General features: G+C 38.3%; 1 protein-coding gene across 2 annotated transcripts in view; it reads left to right on the top strand.

Moving 5' to 3' along the window:
• COL14A1 (collagen type XIV alpha 1 chain) overlaps nucleotides 1-21,736 on the top strand; it is a 224,322-nt gene that overhangs the window by 123,132 nt on the left and 79,454 nt on the right. For both annotated transcript variants that reach the window (XM_064268015.1, XM_064268016.1), the window contains exons 24-32: nucleotides 4,958-5,104; nucleotides 9,534-9,590; nucleotides 12,913-13,052; nucleotides 15,397-15,520; nucleotides 15,740-15,883; nucleotides 16,726-16,890; nucleotides 17,477-17,515; nucleotides 17,671-17,809; nucleotides 21,455-21,597. In XM_064268015.1, the coding sequence (XP_064124085.1) occupies nucleotides 4,958-5,104; nucleotides 9,534-9,590; nucleotides 12,913-13,052; nucleotides 15,397-15,520; nucleotides 15,740-15,883; nucleotides 16,726-16,890; nucleotides 17,477-17,515; nucleotides 17,671-17,809; nucleotides 21,455-21,597 (1,098 nt within the window). The remainder of the gene's footprint in view (nucleotides 1-4,957; nucleotides 5,105-9,533; nucleotides 9,591-12,912; nucleotides 13,053-15,396; nucleotides 15,521-15,739; nucleotides 15,884-16,725; nucleotides 16,891-17,476; nucleotides 17,516-17,670; nucleotides 17,810-21,454; nucleotides 21,598-21,736) is intronic.

Below are 21,736 nucleotides of genomic sequence, written 5' to 3' on the forward strand. Positions count from 1 at the left end.
TCTTTAAGGCCAAGCCATTAGACCTGACTCAGACATGCCAAAAGCAACATGGCTACACTCCCATTCATGTAACCCCTCTTGTTAGTATTGGGAATCAAACCGATACCATTTCCCATTCATTTTGCTGTGCCTGTTCCAGTTTTCCAGTGGTTTTGTAGATTTGTTTTAGTAGTAAAATCTTTTTTTCAAGGGCCTGTAGGGTGCATGGGTATCCATGAGAAATAATGGAAATGACAGAAAAGCATGTTTCTAGAATTGATTCCTGGAGAATTCCTGGTAGCTTTGGTGGAGATACCTACCTCTACTCCATGCCCATTGTTGTTAGCTGCCATCGAGTCATGTTTGACTCATGGTGATCCCATGTGTGCAGGGTAGAACTGCTCCATAGGATTTTCAAGGCTGTGACCTTTTGGAAACAGATCATCAGGCCTGTCTTCTGAGGCACTTCTGAGTGGGTTCGAACTTCCAACCTTTTGGCTACTAAAAAGCTCATTGCCGTTGAGTCAACTCAGACTCATAGGGACCCTACAGGACAGAATAGAACTGTCCCATAGGATTTTCAGTTGAGCGCTTAACCTGTTGTGCCACCCAAGGATTCAAGCATAGGATTAGGAAATGCTTGTCTTGTCGATAGCTCACAGAAGCTTCTAGGAGGCTCCCGAGGGTGGTTAAGGATCAGAAAGAAGCCATCACTATAGGGTTCTGAGCCCAGTAACCACAGACTGAAAGTGAACACCAGCAAAGCAGAGCACAGGTTTTACCAACCTTTTTTTTTTTTTTTACCAACTTGTTTCACAGTAATATGTAATCTCACACACTGTCATCCTTTTTTTTTATTTCACCATTTCTATATATGACAAAGATATTATTGAAATAAGCAGTATTTCATTCTGTACAAGTATTAAGGATTGTTAAAAAGTTCACTTTTGAAACTTAAATAATAGTCATATATAAAGTTCAAATTCCATTTATAAATGTCTTTAATTGCTTTTAAAAATGCAGGATTTTTTATAAACAAAAATTTTAAATGACATATATGTTTGTTCTAATATACATATATTATTTTTTCTTTTTCTCCTAACCCTAACCCTAAGTAGTAATTATATATTATAAATATGTTATGTTCCAGTATATGTATATTAAAATACAGATTAAAATTTAGGTATTATAGTTTCAAAATTAGAATTTTTTAAAGTATTTTTTCATTTTACACTAAAAAAATCAATAACGTATATCCTATATTGTATTTGTTTTAAATAAACTGCAAATAATAGGAGTAGATAGTTCTTTTTACTTCTACACTGCTGGTGGGAATGTAGAATGGCACAACCACTTTGGAAATCGATTTGGCACTTCCTCAAAAAGCTAGAAATAGAACTACCATACAATCCAGCAATCCCGCTCCTCGGAATATATCCTAGAGAAATAAGAGCCTTCACACAAACAGATATATGCACACCCGCGTTTATTGCAGCACTGTTTACAATAGCAAAAAGATGAAACCAAGGTGCCCATCAACGGATGAATGGATAAATAAATTGTGGTATTTTCACCCAATGGAATACTACACATTGATAAAGAACAGTGAGGAATCTGTGAAACATTTCATAAAATGGAGGAACCTGGAAGGCATTATGTTGAGTGAAATTAGTTGCAAAAGGACAAATATTGTATAAGACCACTGTTATAAGAACTTAAGAAATAGATTAAACGGAGAAGAAAACATTCTTTTGTGGTTACAAGAGGGAGGAGGGAGGGAGGGAGGGAGGGTAGGAGAGGGGTATTCACTAATTAGATAGTAGAGAAGAACTACTTTAGGTGAAGGGAAAGACAACACACAATACAGGGGAGGTCAGCACAACTGGACTAAACCAAAAGCAATGAAGTTTCCTGAATAAACCAAATGCTTCAAAGGCCAGTGTAGCAGGGGCAGGGGTTTGGAGACCATGGTTTCAGGGGACATCTAAGTCAATTGGCATAATAAAATCTATTAAGAAAACATTCTGCATCCCACTTTGAAGAGTGGCATCTGGGGTCTTAAATGCTAGCAAGCAGCCATCTAAGCTGTATCAATTGGTCTCAACCCACCTGGATCAAAGGAGAATCAAGGACACAAGGTAATTACAAGGCCAAGAGACAAAAGGGCCACATGAACCAGAGACTACATCATCCTGAGACCAGAAGAACTAGATGGTGCCTGGCTACAACCGATGACTGCCCTGACAGGGAACACAACAGAGAACCCCTGAGGGAGCAGGAGAGCAGTGGGATGCAGACCCCAAATTGTCATAAAAAGACCAGACTTAATGGTCTGACTGAGACTAGGAGGACCCCAGTGGTCATGACCCCCAGACCTTCTGTTGGCCCAGGACAGGAACCATTCCCGAAGCCAACTCTTCAGACATGGATTGGACTGGACAGTGGGTTGGAGAGGGATGCTGGTGAGGAGTGAGCTTCTTGAATCAGGTGGACACTTGAGACTCTATTGGCATCTCCTGCCTGGAGGGGAGATGAGAGGGTGGAGGGTATTAGAAGCTGGTGAAATGGACACAAAAAGAGAGAGTGGGCTGTCTCATTAAAAAATTAGGGGGAGAGTAATTGGGAGTACGTAGCAAGGTGTATGTAAGTTTTTGGGTGAGAGACTGACTTGATTTGTAAACTTTCACTTAAAGCACAATAAAAATTATAAAAATTAAAAAAAATAGGAGTAGATCATTCTTTTTAACCACTACATAATATATGTAATGTATTTAATCAATGCATTTTTTAAACACTGGTTTTAAGTTCCTAGAAATAAAACTGTAAAGACTTTGGTCAGATGGATACAATTTATGAATCAGATGAAGATCAATCTTAAGACAAATGTACATGATTGTCTTTTTCATAGTAGCAGTGACGTTACCTTTTAACCAGTTACCCATTGTGGTAAAAAATAAACACTATATGCTCACGAAGAAAACCCATTTGAGACTATTCAGTAATTAAAGCCACCAAAATAGGCAGGCATGTCCAACACAGTGAAAAGGTGCTCAGTCTAGGGATCCTCAAATGATCCTCTCTGGTCATCCAGTTTGCTGATTTACTAGGCACTCAACTGCTCTCAAGGAGCCCTAATCGTGTGGTGGTTAAGAGCTTGGCTGCTAACCAAAATGTAGGCAGTTCAAATCCACCAGTTGCTTCTTGGAAAAACCCCATTGCCATCAAGTTGATTCTGACTCATAGCGACCCTGTAGGACAGAATAGTATCGCCCTGTAGAGTTTCCAAGGAGTGGATGATGGATTTGAACTGCTGACCTTTGGGTTAGCAGCCAGGCTCTTAACCTCTGTGCCACCAGGGTTCCATTTTGGTTATACATATACATATGTATTTATTTTTATTAATTTTAAGGACTGTATATTTAATTTACTTATTTTATGATATTTTAGTGGAAATTAAAGCAACATCTTCTGAGACTAGCCTTTGAGTTCTCAATTTAAATTTCAGTTCTGCAGTTTGCTGCATGATAAAGATACTAACTTTTCTGGCCCTTGGTTTCTTATGTTTAGATTGGAGATAATTATAAATGTTGTAAGAATGAAATGAGTTAATACATACGTGCTCATTAAATGTCAGCTATTGTTGTTGTTTATCATTAAATACCAAACACAGAACCTGACGCATAGGAAGCCCTCAGGAAATGATGAATATAATCCAACTTCCCCAAGCTCCAAAGCCAAGGGCCAACACTAATTCTCCCAGGAGGGGCCCAGCAGTTTTGCTGCGGGTGTTAGAACAAAGAAAGCCAATGGTTTGTCAGGTCTCCAAAGTTCTGTGTGTTTTCTGCCACCGTGGAGAAAAGACAGAGAAGATGCTACTTGGAACAGGCTGTGTATGACCTGGCTCCTTGGTAGAACAAAAAGAACCTTGGAACTAGGAGTCTGGAGATTGTGCTCTACAATGTAGATGGCCCTGTGCCTCTTAGCACCATGTCCTACTTCCTCATCTTGACTGGGTCTAAGATAGTGGCTAAACCACTTCTCTCTTTCAAATGAAAATAACATAAGTGAATTTACTTATGTAAGCATATATTTCTCTGTGTTTCATATTTCAAGGTGTATTTTAAAGAAATGATGACTGCTGAAAGCAAAATGCTATCTCTTAGCCTTATCAGCAATTATGGTTTTTAAAAGAATAGTAGAAAAGGAGTTCTAAAGTGGGTCTAGGGAGTTTGGAGATCCTCCCTTGGACTCCCTAGGAATCTTCTTTGCGATTGAAAGCAATCATGGGTGTCAGTGAAAAATGAAGGCTAAGAGTTAGAAACTGGGCAGTATGACGTTTCCCTAGGTGCCCCAGGGCTGCATTTTTGGTAGCTTTCAAAATAGCGCGGGTCCATGGATGAGGTTTCTGAGACCCTAAAAGCCCATCTCCTAGTCCACAAAGCTTGAAGAATGCCTCGAGCCCTGCAATTCCTAACTGTACCCCTCATCTTTAGACTGCTGCCTAGACGGGCATCTACCTTAACTTCCTGTAGGGTTATATTAAGTTGTACAGGTCCAAATGAATGTAGCCTTTAATGCCAATGTGTAATTGGCAGAGTTTTGTAGATTCATGTTGAATAAAAGGGAGTTTTGATTTTTAAGAAATAATATACTGACGTCCACACTTGTACAACAGTTCAATTAGGGTGTATACACATAACTATATACATTCATAATTCTCCATTCAGTAGAGGGTTGACCTCATGTGTCTTTTAATAATAAATTTCTTTGTTGTACATTTAAAATGTGATTTTCATTTGAAAAAACATTGGATATTTTAACTCTATAGGAACAGATTCATTATCTCAAACAAGTATAATTTATTCTGGAGTTATCTGATTTGGATGACGCATATTAAGCATTTTAGAAGCCAATCATCTGCTGATGACTGTTATTGTTCAGCTTCACATATGTATGTTTGGATTTGTTTTTATTGCAGACCGGAAAAAGCAAGAATCCATTGTGGGTGGAGGGACAACCAGGCATTGCTTCTATGGACTTCAGCCTGATTCAGAGTATAAAATCAGTGTTTACACAAAGCTCCAGGAGCTTGAGGGACCTAGTGTGAGCATAATGGAAAAAACACGTAAGTCAAGTGTGCACTCTTCTGGTTCCCATGTACATGAACAAGCAGCATTTTAGGCATCCCGTTTGGTTCAAAAGCTTTATCCCACAGAAAAATATTAGCTAATGTTACCCAGAAATATACGTAATACAAGTTTTGCTTCTCTTATTCAGCACCCGAATTCACTGCATGTGGCCCACTGATGTCATTAGTATGGTTTTTTCCATTCTCCATGTATGTCTCACAGGGGACCATAAGGCCATGTAATGGCAAGGCACTCGAAACAATGGCTTACATTGTGACCCCTATCCATAAGGAACATTTGTGGTATGTGGGGTGTGAAGTAGAGTTTAAGGACTGGGTCCTGACATTAAAACAATGGTGTATTACCACAGCCATGAGGGTGGGAATGGAGCCAAAATGTGTCAACTCACCAAGCCAACAGTTATTCCCTGTTTAAGAGGCTCTCGCACTTTTCCGAAGTTGACCGCAGATCTGATGCATGGAAGGGAAAAGCAGCTTACAGACGGGAAACAGAGCACTTTGTACATGTTCTGAAGAGCATAGGTGGTGTCAACTTCTTGGAATGGCTTTTAATCAAATTTTCCTGACCTGAAGGCCACAAGCATTAAAATGGTTTGAATTAATGAACTTGAACTTAACTTGAAATCCCTGAGGATTTGAGTCTGAATAGATGGTGGACAGCTGACTTCCTTGGTAGCCCCACTGTCAGGTGTGTGACCTTGGAGAGCTCTACCGGCTCAGCAGAGGTTTTTCAGCCTCTTTGGCATGTGCAGGAAAAAATCATCCTCCATGTGTGATCCTTAAAAACAGCTGCTGAAAGTATGACAAATTGAATCGTTAGTTTTTTTTCTAATATAAAGATGTTATTTCATAACCCTGAGATAGTATGTCTTATCACCCCTGTGTTTTTGAGCTATAATTTTATGGAGGTATAATTTGCATGCCACAAAATTTATCTCTCTTTGTTTCATAATTTAATGATTTTTAGTAAATTTAAGCTGTGCAACCATCACTCCAATCCCCTTTTAGAACATTTCCATGACTCCAAAGAGATTTTTCCTGCCTGTTCACAGCAGTCAATCCCTGTCCCTACCCCTAGCCCCAGGCAATCTACTTTCTTTCTTTATACATTTGTCTTTTCTGGACGTTGCACATACCTGGAATCATATAATATGTGGTCTTTTGCGTCTGGCGTCTTTCACTTAGCATGTTTCTGAGGTTCATCCATGTTGTAGAATGTACAAGTAGTTTGTTCCTTTGTATTGCTGGCTAAAACTCCACTTTATGGGTATCAAAAAAAAAAAAAACAACCCAAACCCACTGCCACTGAGTCAATCCTGACTCGTAGTGACCCTGTAGGACAGAGTAGAACTGCCCCATAGTGTTTCCAAGGCTGTAATCTTTAAGGAAGCAGACTGCCACATCTTCCACAGAGCAGCTGAGGGGTTCAAATCGCTGACCTTTCTGTAAGCAGCCAAGCCCTTAACCACTGTGCCACCAGGGCTTCTTATTTTATGGATATAGGATCATGTATTTTTGAATAAGGATCCGGTAGCACACAAGATTTAGCATCAAACACTCTAGGTTGGGATTCTTATTCTGCCCCTTACTAGCATTGTGGCCTTCAGCAATTCAACAACTCTTGAGTTTCTTTTTGCTCATCTGTAAAATGAAATACCTACTCTTATTTCCAGGGGTGACGGTAAAGATCCAATAACAGAGTACCTGTTAAAGTGCTTTCCAACCTATGTCTCACTGAAGAAGTACTTTTTGTCATCACTATTATTATCTTCTTGGAAGTCACACATTGATGGTTATGGGGCTCTATCTCATCACCAAACATGTTTTCTCTGAGTCATACTGTTTTTTTTTTTTTTTTAAGTTTCAAAGTATTTATTTGAAAATTCAGAAGATCTGGCCACACAGGACCCATGTACCCTCATGGTACCAATCTGTTGTCTCTTTTATAGTGCATGTGTTTTCAAGTTTTCTATCACACTTTAATGTTCCCTGCTTCAATTTCCTTCTGTGCCTAACCCCATCCTGTTAACCACCAACCCAGGACAGTCCATTCTGATTTGGACAGCTCTCTTTGATAGAAATGTTTTCCATATGTTGGGGACATCTGTCTTCTTGTAGCTTCCACCCATGGGCTATAGTCCAGCCTTCTGAAGCAGTGCAGATCAAGACTGATCCCTTTCCTATGTGACAGCCCCTCACACACTTGAAGACAAGGACCATCTGTATGCCACGTAGAGAATATAAACATACGTGTGTCGCCAGTTCATTGTGGCTCCTCTTTCCCAAGAGATTCTTTGATCAGATGTTCTCCTCAAACATATTGATCTGGTTACATAGCCCCTCATTAATTTGATTCTTGATTTATTGTGCAAACTTGAGGCTTGCCTCAATTTTCCACTCTAAAGAAGATGCACAGTCATAAAGATGACCATTGCTTCCAAAGATTTTAAAATAAATAAATCAAGCTTGTGAAGTGTTTTATGGTGCTTTCAGGATAGTTCTGCATGTGTTTTGGTACTAGCATTTTTCAAATTTTTCCTACTTTTGAAACTATTTAGCTTCAAAAATTGGCTTAAAAATAAAATAATACAACAGAAGGGTATGAAGTGGGATGTTAACCCTCCTCTCTTCCCATTCTTCCTTTCCAGAAATAATGCGTTTGTAGTCTTTCAAAAAATGTCTGAAATATGCAAATATACCTCTATTTGCATATTTCCATATATGTGAGATATATATTTCATAAATGGGGTGATACCTTGTTATTCTGTATAATTAATAATTACTATTATAATAATTACTCTTAGTTAACTACTCTTGGAGAGTTTTTCATATCAGTAATGTAGAGTTACCTCATTTGTTTAAATACTGAATTGTTTTATTCAAATAATTTTGTTTTATTGTATCTTAGAGCTGGAAGAGACCTTAAAATTCATCTCTTCCATCGTCCCTGCCAATGAAGGCATTCTTTTTAGAGCATTCTCAGCAAGTGGTCAGTCTTCCTGAGCTCAAATCCTTCCAGCTCTCTGGTGTTTACTGTCTCCCAAGGGTGAACATCTCCTCTGAGACTGGCCATGATTTGTGGGAGGTTTTCCTGTGTATTAAACTGAAATGTACCCCCTTTAATTTCATGCACTGGTCCTAGTTCGGCCTTCTAGGGTGGCCCTTAAATATCTTTTTGCTGGTGCTGCAATTCGTTATTAATCTACGCTCTGGAAATTTATTGTGCAGTAAGACTAAAGAATGGAAGTTTTTTTCCAAATTTTCTGGGAAAAGAGATCAGAAAAAAGTTCTCAGTTTTTCACAAAACTTTTAGTGGCAGATAGGAATATAAATAGATTATAAAATAACATTTTACAGTATTTACTTAATGACTCCATAACTTCCTGGTGCTTTGCCATGTGAGTTAGTATAAGAAATACTGCGCTGGATTAAACCTCCCCAGGTCCTTTAACCAAACCACACCTTTGCACAGCACCTGCATTTCTCATCTCTCATCAACCAGGTTGACCTGATCTTAGACTCTAGCCTGCCAGTCTTTCCATGTGATCATCAGAACTGAAAGACATTTTCCAGATATAGTCTAACCAGAACAGGGAATGGATCAAATTTCATTGTCATCCTGGGGGATGCAGGGTGGTGGGGGGGGAGTACTATTGGACAAGGATTGATGGCTGACCCTTAGTTAGGCAGACTGGAAATGAAGTTTACCGTATGTGTGAAACCAGCCGGAGACTAAATCTGAAATAGGTTGGCAGGATTCCTGCCTTAAATCAACATTAAAACCACTTTGTAGCTGACAGGTTGATTGCATTTACTCCTGCTGGGTAAGCTGAATTGTGGCAACATGGCATAGCAAGCCTTCAGTCTGAGGATGCAGGAAGGGATGGAGCCAATTTTTCATAGACTGTGGTTGATATATATATATATACACACATACACACGTATATGTACATATACATATATACACACATGTACCAAACCCATTGCTGTCAAGTCATATCCAACTCATAGTGACCCTAGGGAACAGAGTAGAACTACGCCATAGGGTTTTCAAGGAGTGACTGGTGGATTCGAACTGCTGACCTTTTGGTTAACAACCCTAGCTTTCAACCACTGCTCAATTCTCAAAGAGATTGTTGTTGTTGTTACATGCCATCAAGTCAATTCTGACTCATAGTGACCCTATGTACAACGGAAGGAGAAACACTGCCCGGTCCTGTGCCATCCTCAAAATCATTGCTACATTTGAGCCCATTGTTGCAGCCACTATGTCAGTCTATCTCGTTGAGTGTCAAAGAGGACAATGTCAAAATCATTGATTCCCTAGAGGAATTACTGCCTCATGACCTCCCTTTAGTCCCCACAGATAAGGAGGCTAATTGATGTTCTTTTTCCCTCTTTATAGAACCACTTCCTACTCAACCACCGACTTTCCCTCCGACAATTCCGCCAGCAAAAGAAGGTAAAAGAATGATGCAGTAATGATGCAATTTTAGATTGAGGATTCCTGTTGGTTTTAGTTTTTGCTCATTTAAAAACCAAGGTATTAATAAAAGATTTTTATTGTACTACCTGTTGTTCTTCTTAGTAAGAATGCTTATCAAACCCTGATGTGATTGCTAAAAATAATTCATTTAAGAATAGATTCTCTATACAGAAAGTAGATTTTCTAAAAGAACTGATTTATATTTGTTTCATTGACATCATCAGAGAAGTAGATGTTCACCAGGGAAGACTAGTTAGCTGATTTGTGAATGAGATTCCAGTTTATAATTCTATAGATAAGGGTAATGATTTCCTAGTTTACTTCTGAAATGCTTCTTTCAGTATCAGTCTGTCTTCATCACACCTGTTCCTCATCACCACTTATCTGAGAAATTGTGGTAACTTTCTAACAAACCTCCCAACACGGCACTGATCATTTTTTTTTCAATCTATTAATGAAAAACGCTTTATTAGCTTTACTATTCATTCTCAAAGCCCTTATGCTAGGCACTCAGAATGCAATAATACTAATGGCTGTTGCTCTCTGCTTACTCTTAGTATTACAAGAGAAATACTTACCAGTTAAGGCCATAAACTATAAAGTGGAGAGTGTACAAATACATGATAACCCAGAAACGAGACCAGATGCTGCTGCAGTCTAATTGTTCATAAAAGAGGAGGAAGAATTTGATCTACATTTTTCTGAAGAATGAGTTTTACAGATAAATAATGGGATGAATAGTATGCACTATCATAGAGTGATCTAAGCACTTAATGTGTTTGGGCAACCATAAGAGTTTACAGAGAAAAGGATGAGGATAGACTTATGGTTTTGTGTGCCAAAGCAAGAAGTTGGAGTTTTATCCTTTATGCCATGAAAACTTGTAAGAAGGGAGCATGACTTGGTGAAATCTATGTTTCAGAATGATAATTTTGGTAGCGTGTGGAGGGTGAATTTGAGGGAGGAGAAGATAAAGGTATAAAGGTAGGACAAGCTGTTAGAAGGTTGTATTGGAAGAGTTGGTCCATTCGTCATGCTTTTTTAAGTGCCTGTTACATATCAGGGGTACAACAAAAAATAAGTTGTTCCTGCCATACAGGAGTCTCAAGTCAGTAGAGTCAGATCCTGCAGAGAATGGAAGAATCAAGGGGAAAAAAAAAGAGAAAATGGGCAACTCTAATAAGGCTCAACATCCCTCTTATCCTAACATGCAAAGTCTTCAGTGGTAAACCTTCTTCGTTTCATCATTTCCCAACCAAAAAAACCATTGCCATCGAGTCAATTCCAACTCATGGCAACCTGATAGGACAGTGTAGAACTGCTCCATAGGGTTTTCAAGGAGTGGCTGGTGGATCTGTACTGCTGACCTGTTTTGGTTAGCAGCAAAGCTCTTAACCACTGTGCGACCAGGGCTCCATGATCATTTCCCAGACTGTCCTATGTTACAGTAACATTGTACGATTCAGGCTTGCCTATACATGTTTAGGCTGTCCTGAATTTTTTACTGATGTTCGTTATACCTGGAATGCCAAACTCTTCTTTCATATACATATATAGCCTTCTCTAGCCTCAATATCTTTGATGATTTTTGCTATTGAATGGAACTGAAAGCAGAATCCTAATTGGCAAATTTACTCATTAGGTTTTCTGATGTTGATATTACAGAACACTTTGATGTCAGAATATTTTTGTTTATATGTGAGCATGGATATCATTCAGCAAACATTCATGAAACCTCTGGGAAGACGTAAAAATTTGGAAGGGCCTATGGGAGTAAGGTGTGACAAAGCAGAAACATTGGTCGTGAAGTTTTCATCATGATGGTTTTAGACAATGGGGCTTCCACAACTTGAATCCCTTGTTTGTTTTAACTCCGTTTATCCTGAGTGTATATAATAAAAAAGCCTATAAATTTTTATTATTAAAGTAGTACTGAATATTATATTAACATTGAAATGTATAGAGGAAAGTACAAAGAAGCAAATTAAAAACACTCATAATTTCATATCCCAGAAGTAATTCCTTCATGTATCTTGATGTATTTTCTTCTTTTTCTTTGATTATTAAGTAAATTTTTTATTTTGAGTATATTTTAAAATAGATTTTGCTCTCATTTCGAAGGTGAAACCCAATCGTGATTTCATCTTTCCTTGGAAACCAAGAACTAGGTTTTCTTTTATAAGCTTATAATTAGCAGACCTTGTGATCTTTTTCAATTTTAAATTTAAACCATAAATTTGTAAAATTTTATAAATCCCAGAACTCAAGATACCAGCTCACCAGATCCTTGTTGTCCCTAGAGTATTACCTCACTTGAAGATGGTTTATTTTACATTATAAATAACTTTAAGGGAATGAAGCAAACTTAATAAAATAAAAACCAAGTTGTGTTTTCTTTGGTTTTCAAAGAAAGGAGAAAGGCACATTATCTCATAGAATATTTTTGTGCAACTGGCCTAAGATGAAAAGATGTAAATTATTGAAGAGTAAATTGTTTGCTACATCGTAAAACAACCACAATGATCTTTGCTAATGAAGAAGAAGAGAGGCATAGATAATCTGAAACAGGACGTGATACCAAAACAAGACTTTAAGAAATGCTTTCAGTGGAGTAGGTTTTTAGTGGTGTGTTTTTGTTTCTTTGTTTGTGTTGATATGAGTAATGACTACTGATGATCGATTTCTTGAGGTACCATTCTTGACCATGTATCAGTAGGTAACAGAAGGGCATAGGCAGAATTACTGGGCAAGGCTGGAGTTCAAGATTGCTCATGGCCTCAGCCCAAGTGCATATCAAGTTGTAGATTAATCTGCTTCCCTTGGGTCACATGCCTTTCTTCTGAGCTTGAACCTCTTTGAACTTAATTTTCTAACTCAGTAAGAGGAGAGCAGGGCACACAGAGTGATAGCTTGACCTTCCTTCCAATCAGTAGAGAATGTTTTAATTGGACTAGAAAAGGTTTGCTGATGCTTCTCTCTCTAAATACCTTTGATCACATACTCTCCTCCATTTCTGTTCTTTGGGACCGAGATTTGCAGATTTTTTTCTTTCTCCTTTCCCATGGCCAATTGAAGGTTCTTACTCATGAATAGCAACCTTGGGTATAGGACAGAAATGGTGGTCAGAAAGTGTCATGAACCAGAGCTTAGAATATGAACCTTAACATATTTGTACCTTCCCTTTTTGGGAAAGAGCTTTTATTAACAAAGGGAAACCACCCCCTGAGATTCTTTATTGGCTTATTCACTGCTATATTGTCCCTTCATCTCTGACCCTTAATTGACTCTTGGTCTTCAGTATGTAAAGCCGCCAAAGCAGACCTGGTGTTTATGGTGGATGGATCCTGGAGTATTGGAGATGATAATTTCAATAAGATCATTAACTTTCTCTATAACACTGTTGGAGCCCTGGACAAGATCGGTGCCGATGGAACTCAAGTAAGGCTAAGAGAGCATTCATTCATTCATTTTCTGCATGTAAAATTATTTATTTACTTATTCGTTTAATTGATTTATTTATTTCTCAAGCCCTTATTAAGGCTCTTTGTTAGGGATATGGGTAAAGAATTATAATGGTAGCTCTAACCCCAAATGAGGGGATAGACCAGTTTGGGTTTGGTAGCAGCTGTCTGCAGATGAAGAGAGTGTATGTGACCATGTCATGGTATGTTTCTTTTATATGCCAATGAGAGTGTCTTTTTTAAGAATACAGTATTTTACCTGCCCTCTAGGTTATTAAAATCTTGAAATGGAGAGAGGTCATGGTCACAAATTACTATAGTTCAAGTAGCACGTGAACCTAATTTTTTTATTCAACAAATATTTATTTAGGATTTATTATGACCAGACTCCACACTGGGCAGAGGGGATGTAGCCATGAATATGATGATTTCCTTGGTTTCATGGAACTGACATTCTTAAAGGTGGGGGGATAAAAAGGGAGGGAAACAGACAAAATGAGCAAGCAAATAATTTCATAAGATGGGGATATCTGGGAAGCAGAGTAACCTGATTGAGAGTCACTGAGGATGTAGGTTATTTTAAATTGCATGTTCAGTGAAGGTCTCTCTGAGGAGGTGTCTTTTGCAATGAGATGGTAATAATGCAGAGAAGATCTTATGTAGGATGTCCTGACAGAGAAAATAGAAAGTACAAAGGACCTAAGATGAGAATGCATTTGATGAGTTCAGAAAACAATACTTATACCCCAAGTGTAGTGGGTGAGAAAGTGGGGGGTGAGAGCAGAGTTGAGAGAAGTACTCAAATGCCTGATCATCTCGGGTCTTATGGACCATTGAAGGAGTTAGGGTGTCATCCTAAATGTAGGGGGTGTCTGTGAGAATGCATGATTTGCTTTTCTAAAAACATTGTTCTGACTGCTTCATGGAGCATGGGTATTAATAGATTACTAGGAATAAGGATAGAAGAGGAGAGATCAGTTAGGAGGCTGCTGTCATGGCCCAGCAGAGAGATGATGGTGGCCTGGACTAGGGTGATAGCATGCAGTGCACTCAAATGAACAGCTCTGGAATATATTTGGAGAAAAAAACTGAAAAAAATTTGGAGGTAAGGCGGTCCACAAGAGAAAAATAAAGTGTCAGGGCATTTTGGAAGGGAGAAATTTCTTCCGAATGGAGGGATCAGAGGAGGTTTCCTAAAGACAGTGACATCTGAAATAGACCTTGAAGGCTTACATAATCAAAGAAAACACCCTGAAGATGCTGTATTTGCTCCCACCATCATAGTTCTGAAAAACAAAAAATAAAATAAATGACCCTAAAGTTCTACAGAAATAAAAACCAATTGTAGACTATTAAGCCAGGAAGCATTGTAGTATAGTGATTAAGACAAAGATTTTGTAGTAAGATACACCTGGCTTCAGCTGTTGGCTCTGCTAGTGACTAGCCTTGTGACCTTGGGTAGGTTTCTTGTTGTTGTGTTCCTCAGTTTACTCATCCGTAAATTGGGTAAAATAATAGTAATCACTTCAGAGATTTGCTTCATTGATAGCTGCTATTATTATTATTTCATTATTGTCATTAAGGAGGCTTGATGCCACACCCCTGGATGGCCTCTTTATGATGGAAAACACCAATTCAAAACAATGGTTTTGGATTCTTTCATGGCCAATTTAAGACTTACAGAAAACTGGTCTTGCTGGAAAGTAGTTGATTTAGTGTTGTCATGAAAAAAAGCCTAAATCAATGAGTTTTTGGAATCCTAAATTTGGAAGCCCTGGCGGCATAGTGGTTAAGTGCTACGGCTGCTAACCAAAAGGTTGGCAATTCAAATCCACCAAGGTGCTCCTTGGAAACTCTGGGACAGTTCTACCCTGTCTTCTAGGGTCGCTATGAGTCGGAATTGACTCAACAGCAGTGGCTTTGGTTTTTTTTGTTTTAATGTACACGTACTGCCTCGTTGTTCCCATAATATATCTGTTCTCTAACCATACTTTAAGTGAAGCCCAATTGTGATTCTCTGACCTTTGTCAAGTTATAAGGACTAGACTACCATTTTTTTTCATCTGTCAAAAGAGATGGCAAAAGTCTCAGGGGGGTTTTAAAATAAACTATTTCCTGAGTGTAGAAAAAATGCTATACATTGTGCTCAAATTTGAATGTAATTTGTGTGAAATTTTAAACCAATGAACTTGTAGACTGGGTTAAGTAAGAAAAGAAAATACATTGCCGTTAAAATTGTAGGTGATACCTTGCTGTTACTTTGTGCTCTCTGCCCAGTGAGAGGCTACCCATATAAAAACTAATGCACTTTTTCTTTCCAGGTAGCAATGGTTCAGTTCACTGATGACCCCAGAACAGAATTTAAACTAAACGCTTACAAAACCAAAGAGTCTCTTCTTGATGGCATTAAACGTATTTCATACAAGGGAGGAAATACAAAAACGGGTAAGACCGAAACAAAAAAACCAAGACCCAGATTAAGTCCCAATGTGGGTGGTGGGTTGCTAGTAATTACTGAAATGCCTTTTTCTGAGGCATTTTAATTTTGTTTTTTTTTTAGATTTTTTACTGATTAAGGCTCTTGTTCCCACCCTCCCCTTCCCAGCAAAAAAAAAAAAAAAAATGGGAGGGAGTAAAATTGAGCTGTTGACTTTTTTGTTTCAGGAAGAGCCATTAAGCATGTTCGAGATACCTTATTTACTGCAGAGTCAGGAACAAGGAGAGGCATCCCAAAGGTGATAGTGGTTATAACTGATGGGAGGTCACAAGACGATGTGAACAAAATTTCCAGGGAGATGCAATCTGATGGTAAGTTTTACGTATATAAACGACAGAGGCTACCAGCAATGTTAGCCTTGTTGTTTTCTAAGTCCAAATTTACAAGCTACATAAGCTATATAATCACAAGCTACATAATCATTTTTAATATTAACTGAATAATGTGATTTTTAACATATCTTCCAGTTTGCAAATCTGTCATTTCACTGTGTTTCCTCCAATACTTACGTTACTCGCAGAATGCTCTATGTAAGAAACTATACTAATTAAGTGCTATACTTTTAAAAGCACCATTATAAAGGGCCAGGGAGAGAACCTAAATCACAGAAACTCTTCAGCCTCTTCATGTGTAAAGTGGAGATTCTCATAGATCCATCATGAAGATTAAATTCTATAAAATATGTGTGGCAAATAGCAGTTTAATAGGTATTTGCCAGGCATTGAATTGTGACCCACCTAAGGTTGCCAAGCCTACTACCATCTCAGTTTCTACTCCTGGAGGGGAAAAAATACTGAGATAAACTCAGTTTCTCTATTTCAGCTCCACTTTATCCCATAAATCTTAAAATAACTATTAACACATGCAAAAATAAAAATGTTATTCAAATGGCAATTATGTTGTCTCAAGCACTAACTGGGACATTAGTCTTCTTGAGTTTATTTAAAATGGAAAATTGCTTTAGGGGATGATGGAATAATTACCATATAATGAAATATGTACAAGCAGAATTTTGGTCAACTATAAAGAAATTTCCACTCCCATCAAATCCCCCTAAGGAAATGTATTTTAAACATTTGGACTTGACTTATATTGCATTATATGTATTTGGTGTAATTGCAGGTAATCAGACATCTGTTTCCTTCTGCTACAGGCTACAGCATTTTTGCAGTTGGTGTGGCGGATGCAGATTACTCAGAGTTGGTTAGCATTGGCAGTAAGCCCAGTGCCCGCCATGTCTTCTTTGTGGATGACTTTGACGCCTTTAAGAAAATTGAAGACGAGTTGATTACTTTCGTCTGTGAAACTGCCTCAGCAAGTTAGTTCTTTGAAATTTGTAATTATATTGCTTACAGGCTGAAATGTTTAGCACCGGTCAAATAACGAGTCATATCTTGATCTGAGAAAGGAATATTGACTTGCAGAGCAGTTTATTATATGCACATTAATTGTTATGGTTTTGAGCTTATGAAAATTACACAGCACCCCCAACATGCACTTTATGGAGTTTTGTGTTGATAAAAACTTTGCCTAATAGGGTGACTCTGTTTCAAAGCAACTGTACTTAAACAGCTCTAACAAGTAGCTTTCAAAACTGTATTAAGACCACCTACCAGGGTAACACATTAAAAGTGAAATTTCTCCCAAAGTCACTCTTAAGTGACCATCATTGATTTTAGTGGGTCCAGGAGAGGAGAAGGAAGTGGCAGCCCTTTGCTTCCTAATAGGGACAGTTAGAGCATTTAAATCTGGGGAAACCACAGAAAACCATAGCTACCTCTGGTTTGGGTTCCCTAGATAACAGACTTCTGGAAAAATTATATTAGCTTCCTGTTCTCAGAATGGAGGACGGATATGTTTGGAAGTATACCTAAGTTGGCTTTTTGTATTGTTTTGTTTTCCAGCCTGCCCACTAGTGCACAAAGATGGCATTGATATTGCAGGTATGCATTATCACAATTTTTTCAAATGCAAATATATTAAATAAATCCCATTTTTTGGTCCAGTTTTTTTTTCTTTTATCTTTAATAGAGTAAACTTGAAATTTAAAGTCCTAAAGTGCAAGTATATTCTTCTTCTCTACTTTTTTGTTTCTTAGGATTTAAGATGATGGAAATGTTTGGTTTAGTTGAAAAGGATTTTTCGTCGGTAGAAGGGGTATCTATGGAGCCTGGTACCTTCAACGTGTATCCATGTTACCACCTTCATAAGGATGCTCTGGTTTCTCAGCCAACCAAGTATGTTTCCATTACAAAATATTAAAGCCAATTATTTATTATTTCATAATGTGAAAATTCTGTCGACTTGAAATGTGCTCTAATAGTTCGTGGTAGGGTTTTCCATGATGTTTAGAGAAGATGATGTTTCATTTCCTTTCTTTAAAAATATCAGACTCACACATAACGTCGGTAGAATTTTAGTGTTTGTTGATCTGAAAAAATGTTAAAAAAACAGAAAACCCAAATCCATTGCCATCAAGTTGATTTTGACTCATAGCGACCCTATAGGACAGAATAGAACTGCCCCATAGGATTTCCAAGGAGGGGCTCCTGGATTCGAACTGCTGACCTTTTGGTTAGCAGCTGATGGCTTAACCACTGTACCACCAGGGCTTCTATGTAATAAGAGTCAATGCTTATATAATGTTACTATATGTCAGGCATTGTTCTAAATGCTTTATGTATATTAACTCACTAAAACCTCCAAACAGTTCCATGAAGTAGATTCAGTTATCTCAATTTTACAAGTGATGAAACTCAAGCACAGAGAAGGTCAACGAATTGAGTGAGATGGTAGAGATTTTAAGTGGCAATGCTGGGATTGCATCCCAAAAGTTTGGCTTCACAGTGCATACCCTGGACCATTACACACTAGTGCCACTAACTGAGATGGTTTTTTTTTTTTTTTTTAATGTTTATTTATTTATTTATTTCCCACACCCACCCCGGAAAAATGGAGGGTGGTGGGGGAGGAACTCCAAAGAGTTGAAAACATCAATCATTAAATATCCATCCTGCTTATTTCTGAGAGTCACCCCCTCACCCAACCCTATGGCCCTCTGGTGTTTTGCTCATATGTAAAAAGAGCTGCCTTCTTTGGAAATGGCTGGATTAAGGGAACGAAAAAGAGCTTTGCATATTCATGCCCCTGTTCAGAATTATTTTTAATAATCCTAATTATAAATTATTTGAAGATTGTTAATGAGCTTAAGTCTTTTACTGTTGCCAAGGATATTTAATTTGTGTTTTTTTTTTTTTTATTAACTTTTATTGAGCTTCAAGTGAACGTTTACAAATCAAGTCTGTCTGTCACATATAAGTTAATATACATCTTACTCCTTACTCCCTCTTGCTCTCCCCCTAATGAGTCAGCCCTTCCAGTCTCTCCTTTCGTGAAAACTTTGGCAGCCTCCAACTCTCTCTATCCTCCCATCCCCCCTCCAGACAGAAGATGCCAACACAGTCTCAAGTGTCCACCTGATATTATTAGCTCACTCTTCATCAGCATCTCTCTCCCACCCACTGTCCAGGCCCTTTCATGTCTGATGAATTGTCTTCGGGGATGGTTCCTGTCCTGTGCCAACAGAAGGTTTGGGGACCATGACCACTGGGATTCCTCTAGTCACATCCAGACCATTAAGTATGGTCTTTTTTTTTTTTTTTTTTATTAACTTTTATTGAGCTTCAAGTGAACATTTACAAATCAAGTCAGTCTGTCACATATAAGTTTATATACATCTTACTCCGTACTCCCACTTGCTCTCCCCCTAATGAGTCAGCCCTTCCAGTCTCTCCTTTCGTGACAATTTTGCCAGCTTCCCACTCTCTCTATCCTCTCATCCCCCCTCCAGACAGGAGATGCCAACACAATCTCAAGTGTCCACCTGATATAATTAGCTCACTCTTCATCAGCATCTCTCTCCCACCCACTGTCCAGTTCCTTTCATATCTGATGAGTTGTCTTCGGGGATGGTTCCTGTCCTGTGCCAACAGAAGGTCTGGGGACCATGGCCGCCAGGATTTCTCTAGTCTCAGTCAGACCATTAAGTCTGGTCTTTTTATGCAAATTTGGGGTCTGCATCCCACTGATCTCCTGCTCCCTCAGGGGTTCTCTGTTGTGCTCCCTGTCAGGGCAGTCATCGATTGTGGCCAGGCACCAACTAGTTCTTCTGGTCTCAGGATGATGTAGGTCTCTGGTTCATGTGGCCCTTTCTGTCTCTTGGGCTCTTAGTTGTCGTGTGACCTTGGTGTTCTTCATTCTCCTTTGCTCCAGGTGGGTTGAGACCAATTGATGCATCTTAGATGGCCGCTTGTTAGCATTTAAGACCCCAGACGCCACGTTTCAAAGTGGGATGCAGAATGTTTTCATAATAGAATTATTTTGCCAATTGACTTAGAAGTCCCCTTAAACCATGGTCCCCAAACCCCCGCCCTTGCTCCGCTGACCTTTGAAGCATTCATTTTATCCCAGAAGCTTCTTTGCTTTTGGTCCAGTCCAGTCCAGTTGAGCTGACCTTCCATGTATTGAGTGTTGTCCTTCCCTTCACCTAAAGCAGTTCTTTTCAGCTAATTAATCAGTAAAAAAAAACCCTCTCCCTCCCTCCCTCCCCTGAGATGGTTTTTATCTTTGAGCAGTCACCACGGCATCTCCATCGAGTTGAAGAGTATATCAGGTTTATGTAAAAATCACATTACCTAGCCTCTTAACCGACAGTCTCTGTTGACCCCAAGGACTCAAGGGGTCAATTGCAGTAATTCTGCAAACTCTGGAGATACTTGAGGTTACAGGTTGGGGATTCCTGGTTTAAGGATCCATCTCTCAAGATGTCATGAACTATTTTGCATTCCACATCCATGTTTGATTTGTCTCAAGATGCCTTTTGTATTTTATGTGAAACATCTTCAGAGTGTTAAATTTTTGATGTTCTGTGTATATGCAGACATGAAAAATTGGTAATGATCATATTATAGTATTGTATTCATTTTCCAATTTATGAAAAAGTTGCTTTTCTATCTTCTTCTAAAACACTATTTATTAAATTTCAGCTCATAATGGTATGAACCAGATTCTTTTGTTGTGCCTTTATTATGCAGAATACTATTTGAAATAGGTAGACTTTTTCTAATATTTTAAAATATTTGTTATTAGGGTATAGCTTCATTTTCTAGAAAATTCTTATACAAGTCTTTAACTTAGAGAGTATTTGTAGTTTTAGGTAAAATCAAAATGTGATGTTCCTTTTTGTCAGGACTTTTGACACTATCTGTTGAATTGAATATTAAAATGAGTATTTGAATAATCATTCCTGGAAGCCTAGCCAAAAATGAGAATTGCTGAAGGGAAAATCCCCCGCTACTCCATTGACCCTGCTCATCAAGTCAGCAATTCCCTCCACCTGGCTAAATCCAGTCATGTGTTCCAAGTCCTCATCTTACTTGACCCATCACCAGCATTAGCTGCAGTTGATCACTTCCTCCTCCTGGATTCAACTCCTCTACCTTTATCATGTAGCAGGGACCAGAACTTTTTAAAAGATCACTAAAGTAGAGGGCGTAGATAGGGAAGATGAGGAGACAAATGGAGGAAGACCTGCTCTTAAAAATGTTTAAGGAAATGGAAAATACTTATTAAATGCTGCTGAGAAAAAAAAAGGGGGGGATAAAATGGTATAAATTGTACAAATACACACATTTCTTAAAAACTGGAGGGAAATGTACTGCACCAACACAGTGCTCATCTCTGGATAGGACTAATTTTGGTCTGTTATTTTATTCTTTTGTGTTTTCCAGATGTTAGTATAATGCAAGTGTAATTGATTTATAATCAGATCGGTAACTTTCTATGGAAAGTTATGATAAAACGTGATTTTCTTTCCACTTCAGGTATTTGCATCCAGAAGGATTGCCGTCTGACTACACCATCAGTTCTCTGTTCCGAATTCTTCCTGACACTCCAGAGGAACCATTTGCTCTTTGGGAGATTTTAAATAAAAATTCTGATCCATTGGTTGGGGTGATTTTAGATAGTAAGAATATTTATGTAACTTTTGCACATATGTACATGAATAATGCATTTGATACACTATCTTTCCTGTCACATATATAGAAATTCACTTATTTTAAGCCACATGTAGATACTCAACAGTGGATTATGTGATTTTTGAT

This window comes from Loxodonta africana, chromosome 14 (genome assembly GCF_030014295.1).
Source record: "Loxodonta africana isolate mLoxAfr1 chromosome 14, mLoxAfr1.hap2, whole genome shotgun sequence".
NCBI lineage: Eukaryota > Metazoa > Chordata > Mammalia > Proboscidea > Elephantidae > Loxodonta > Loxodonta africana.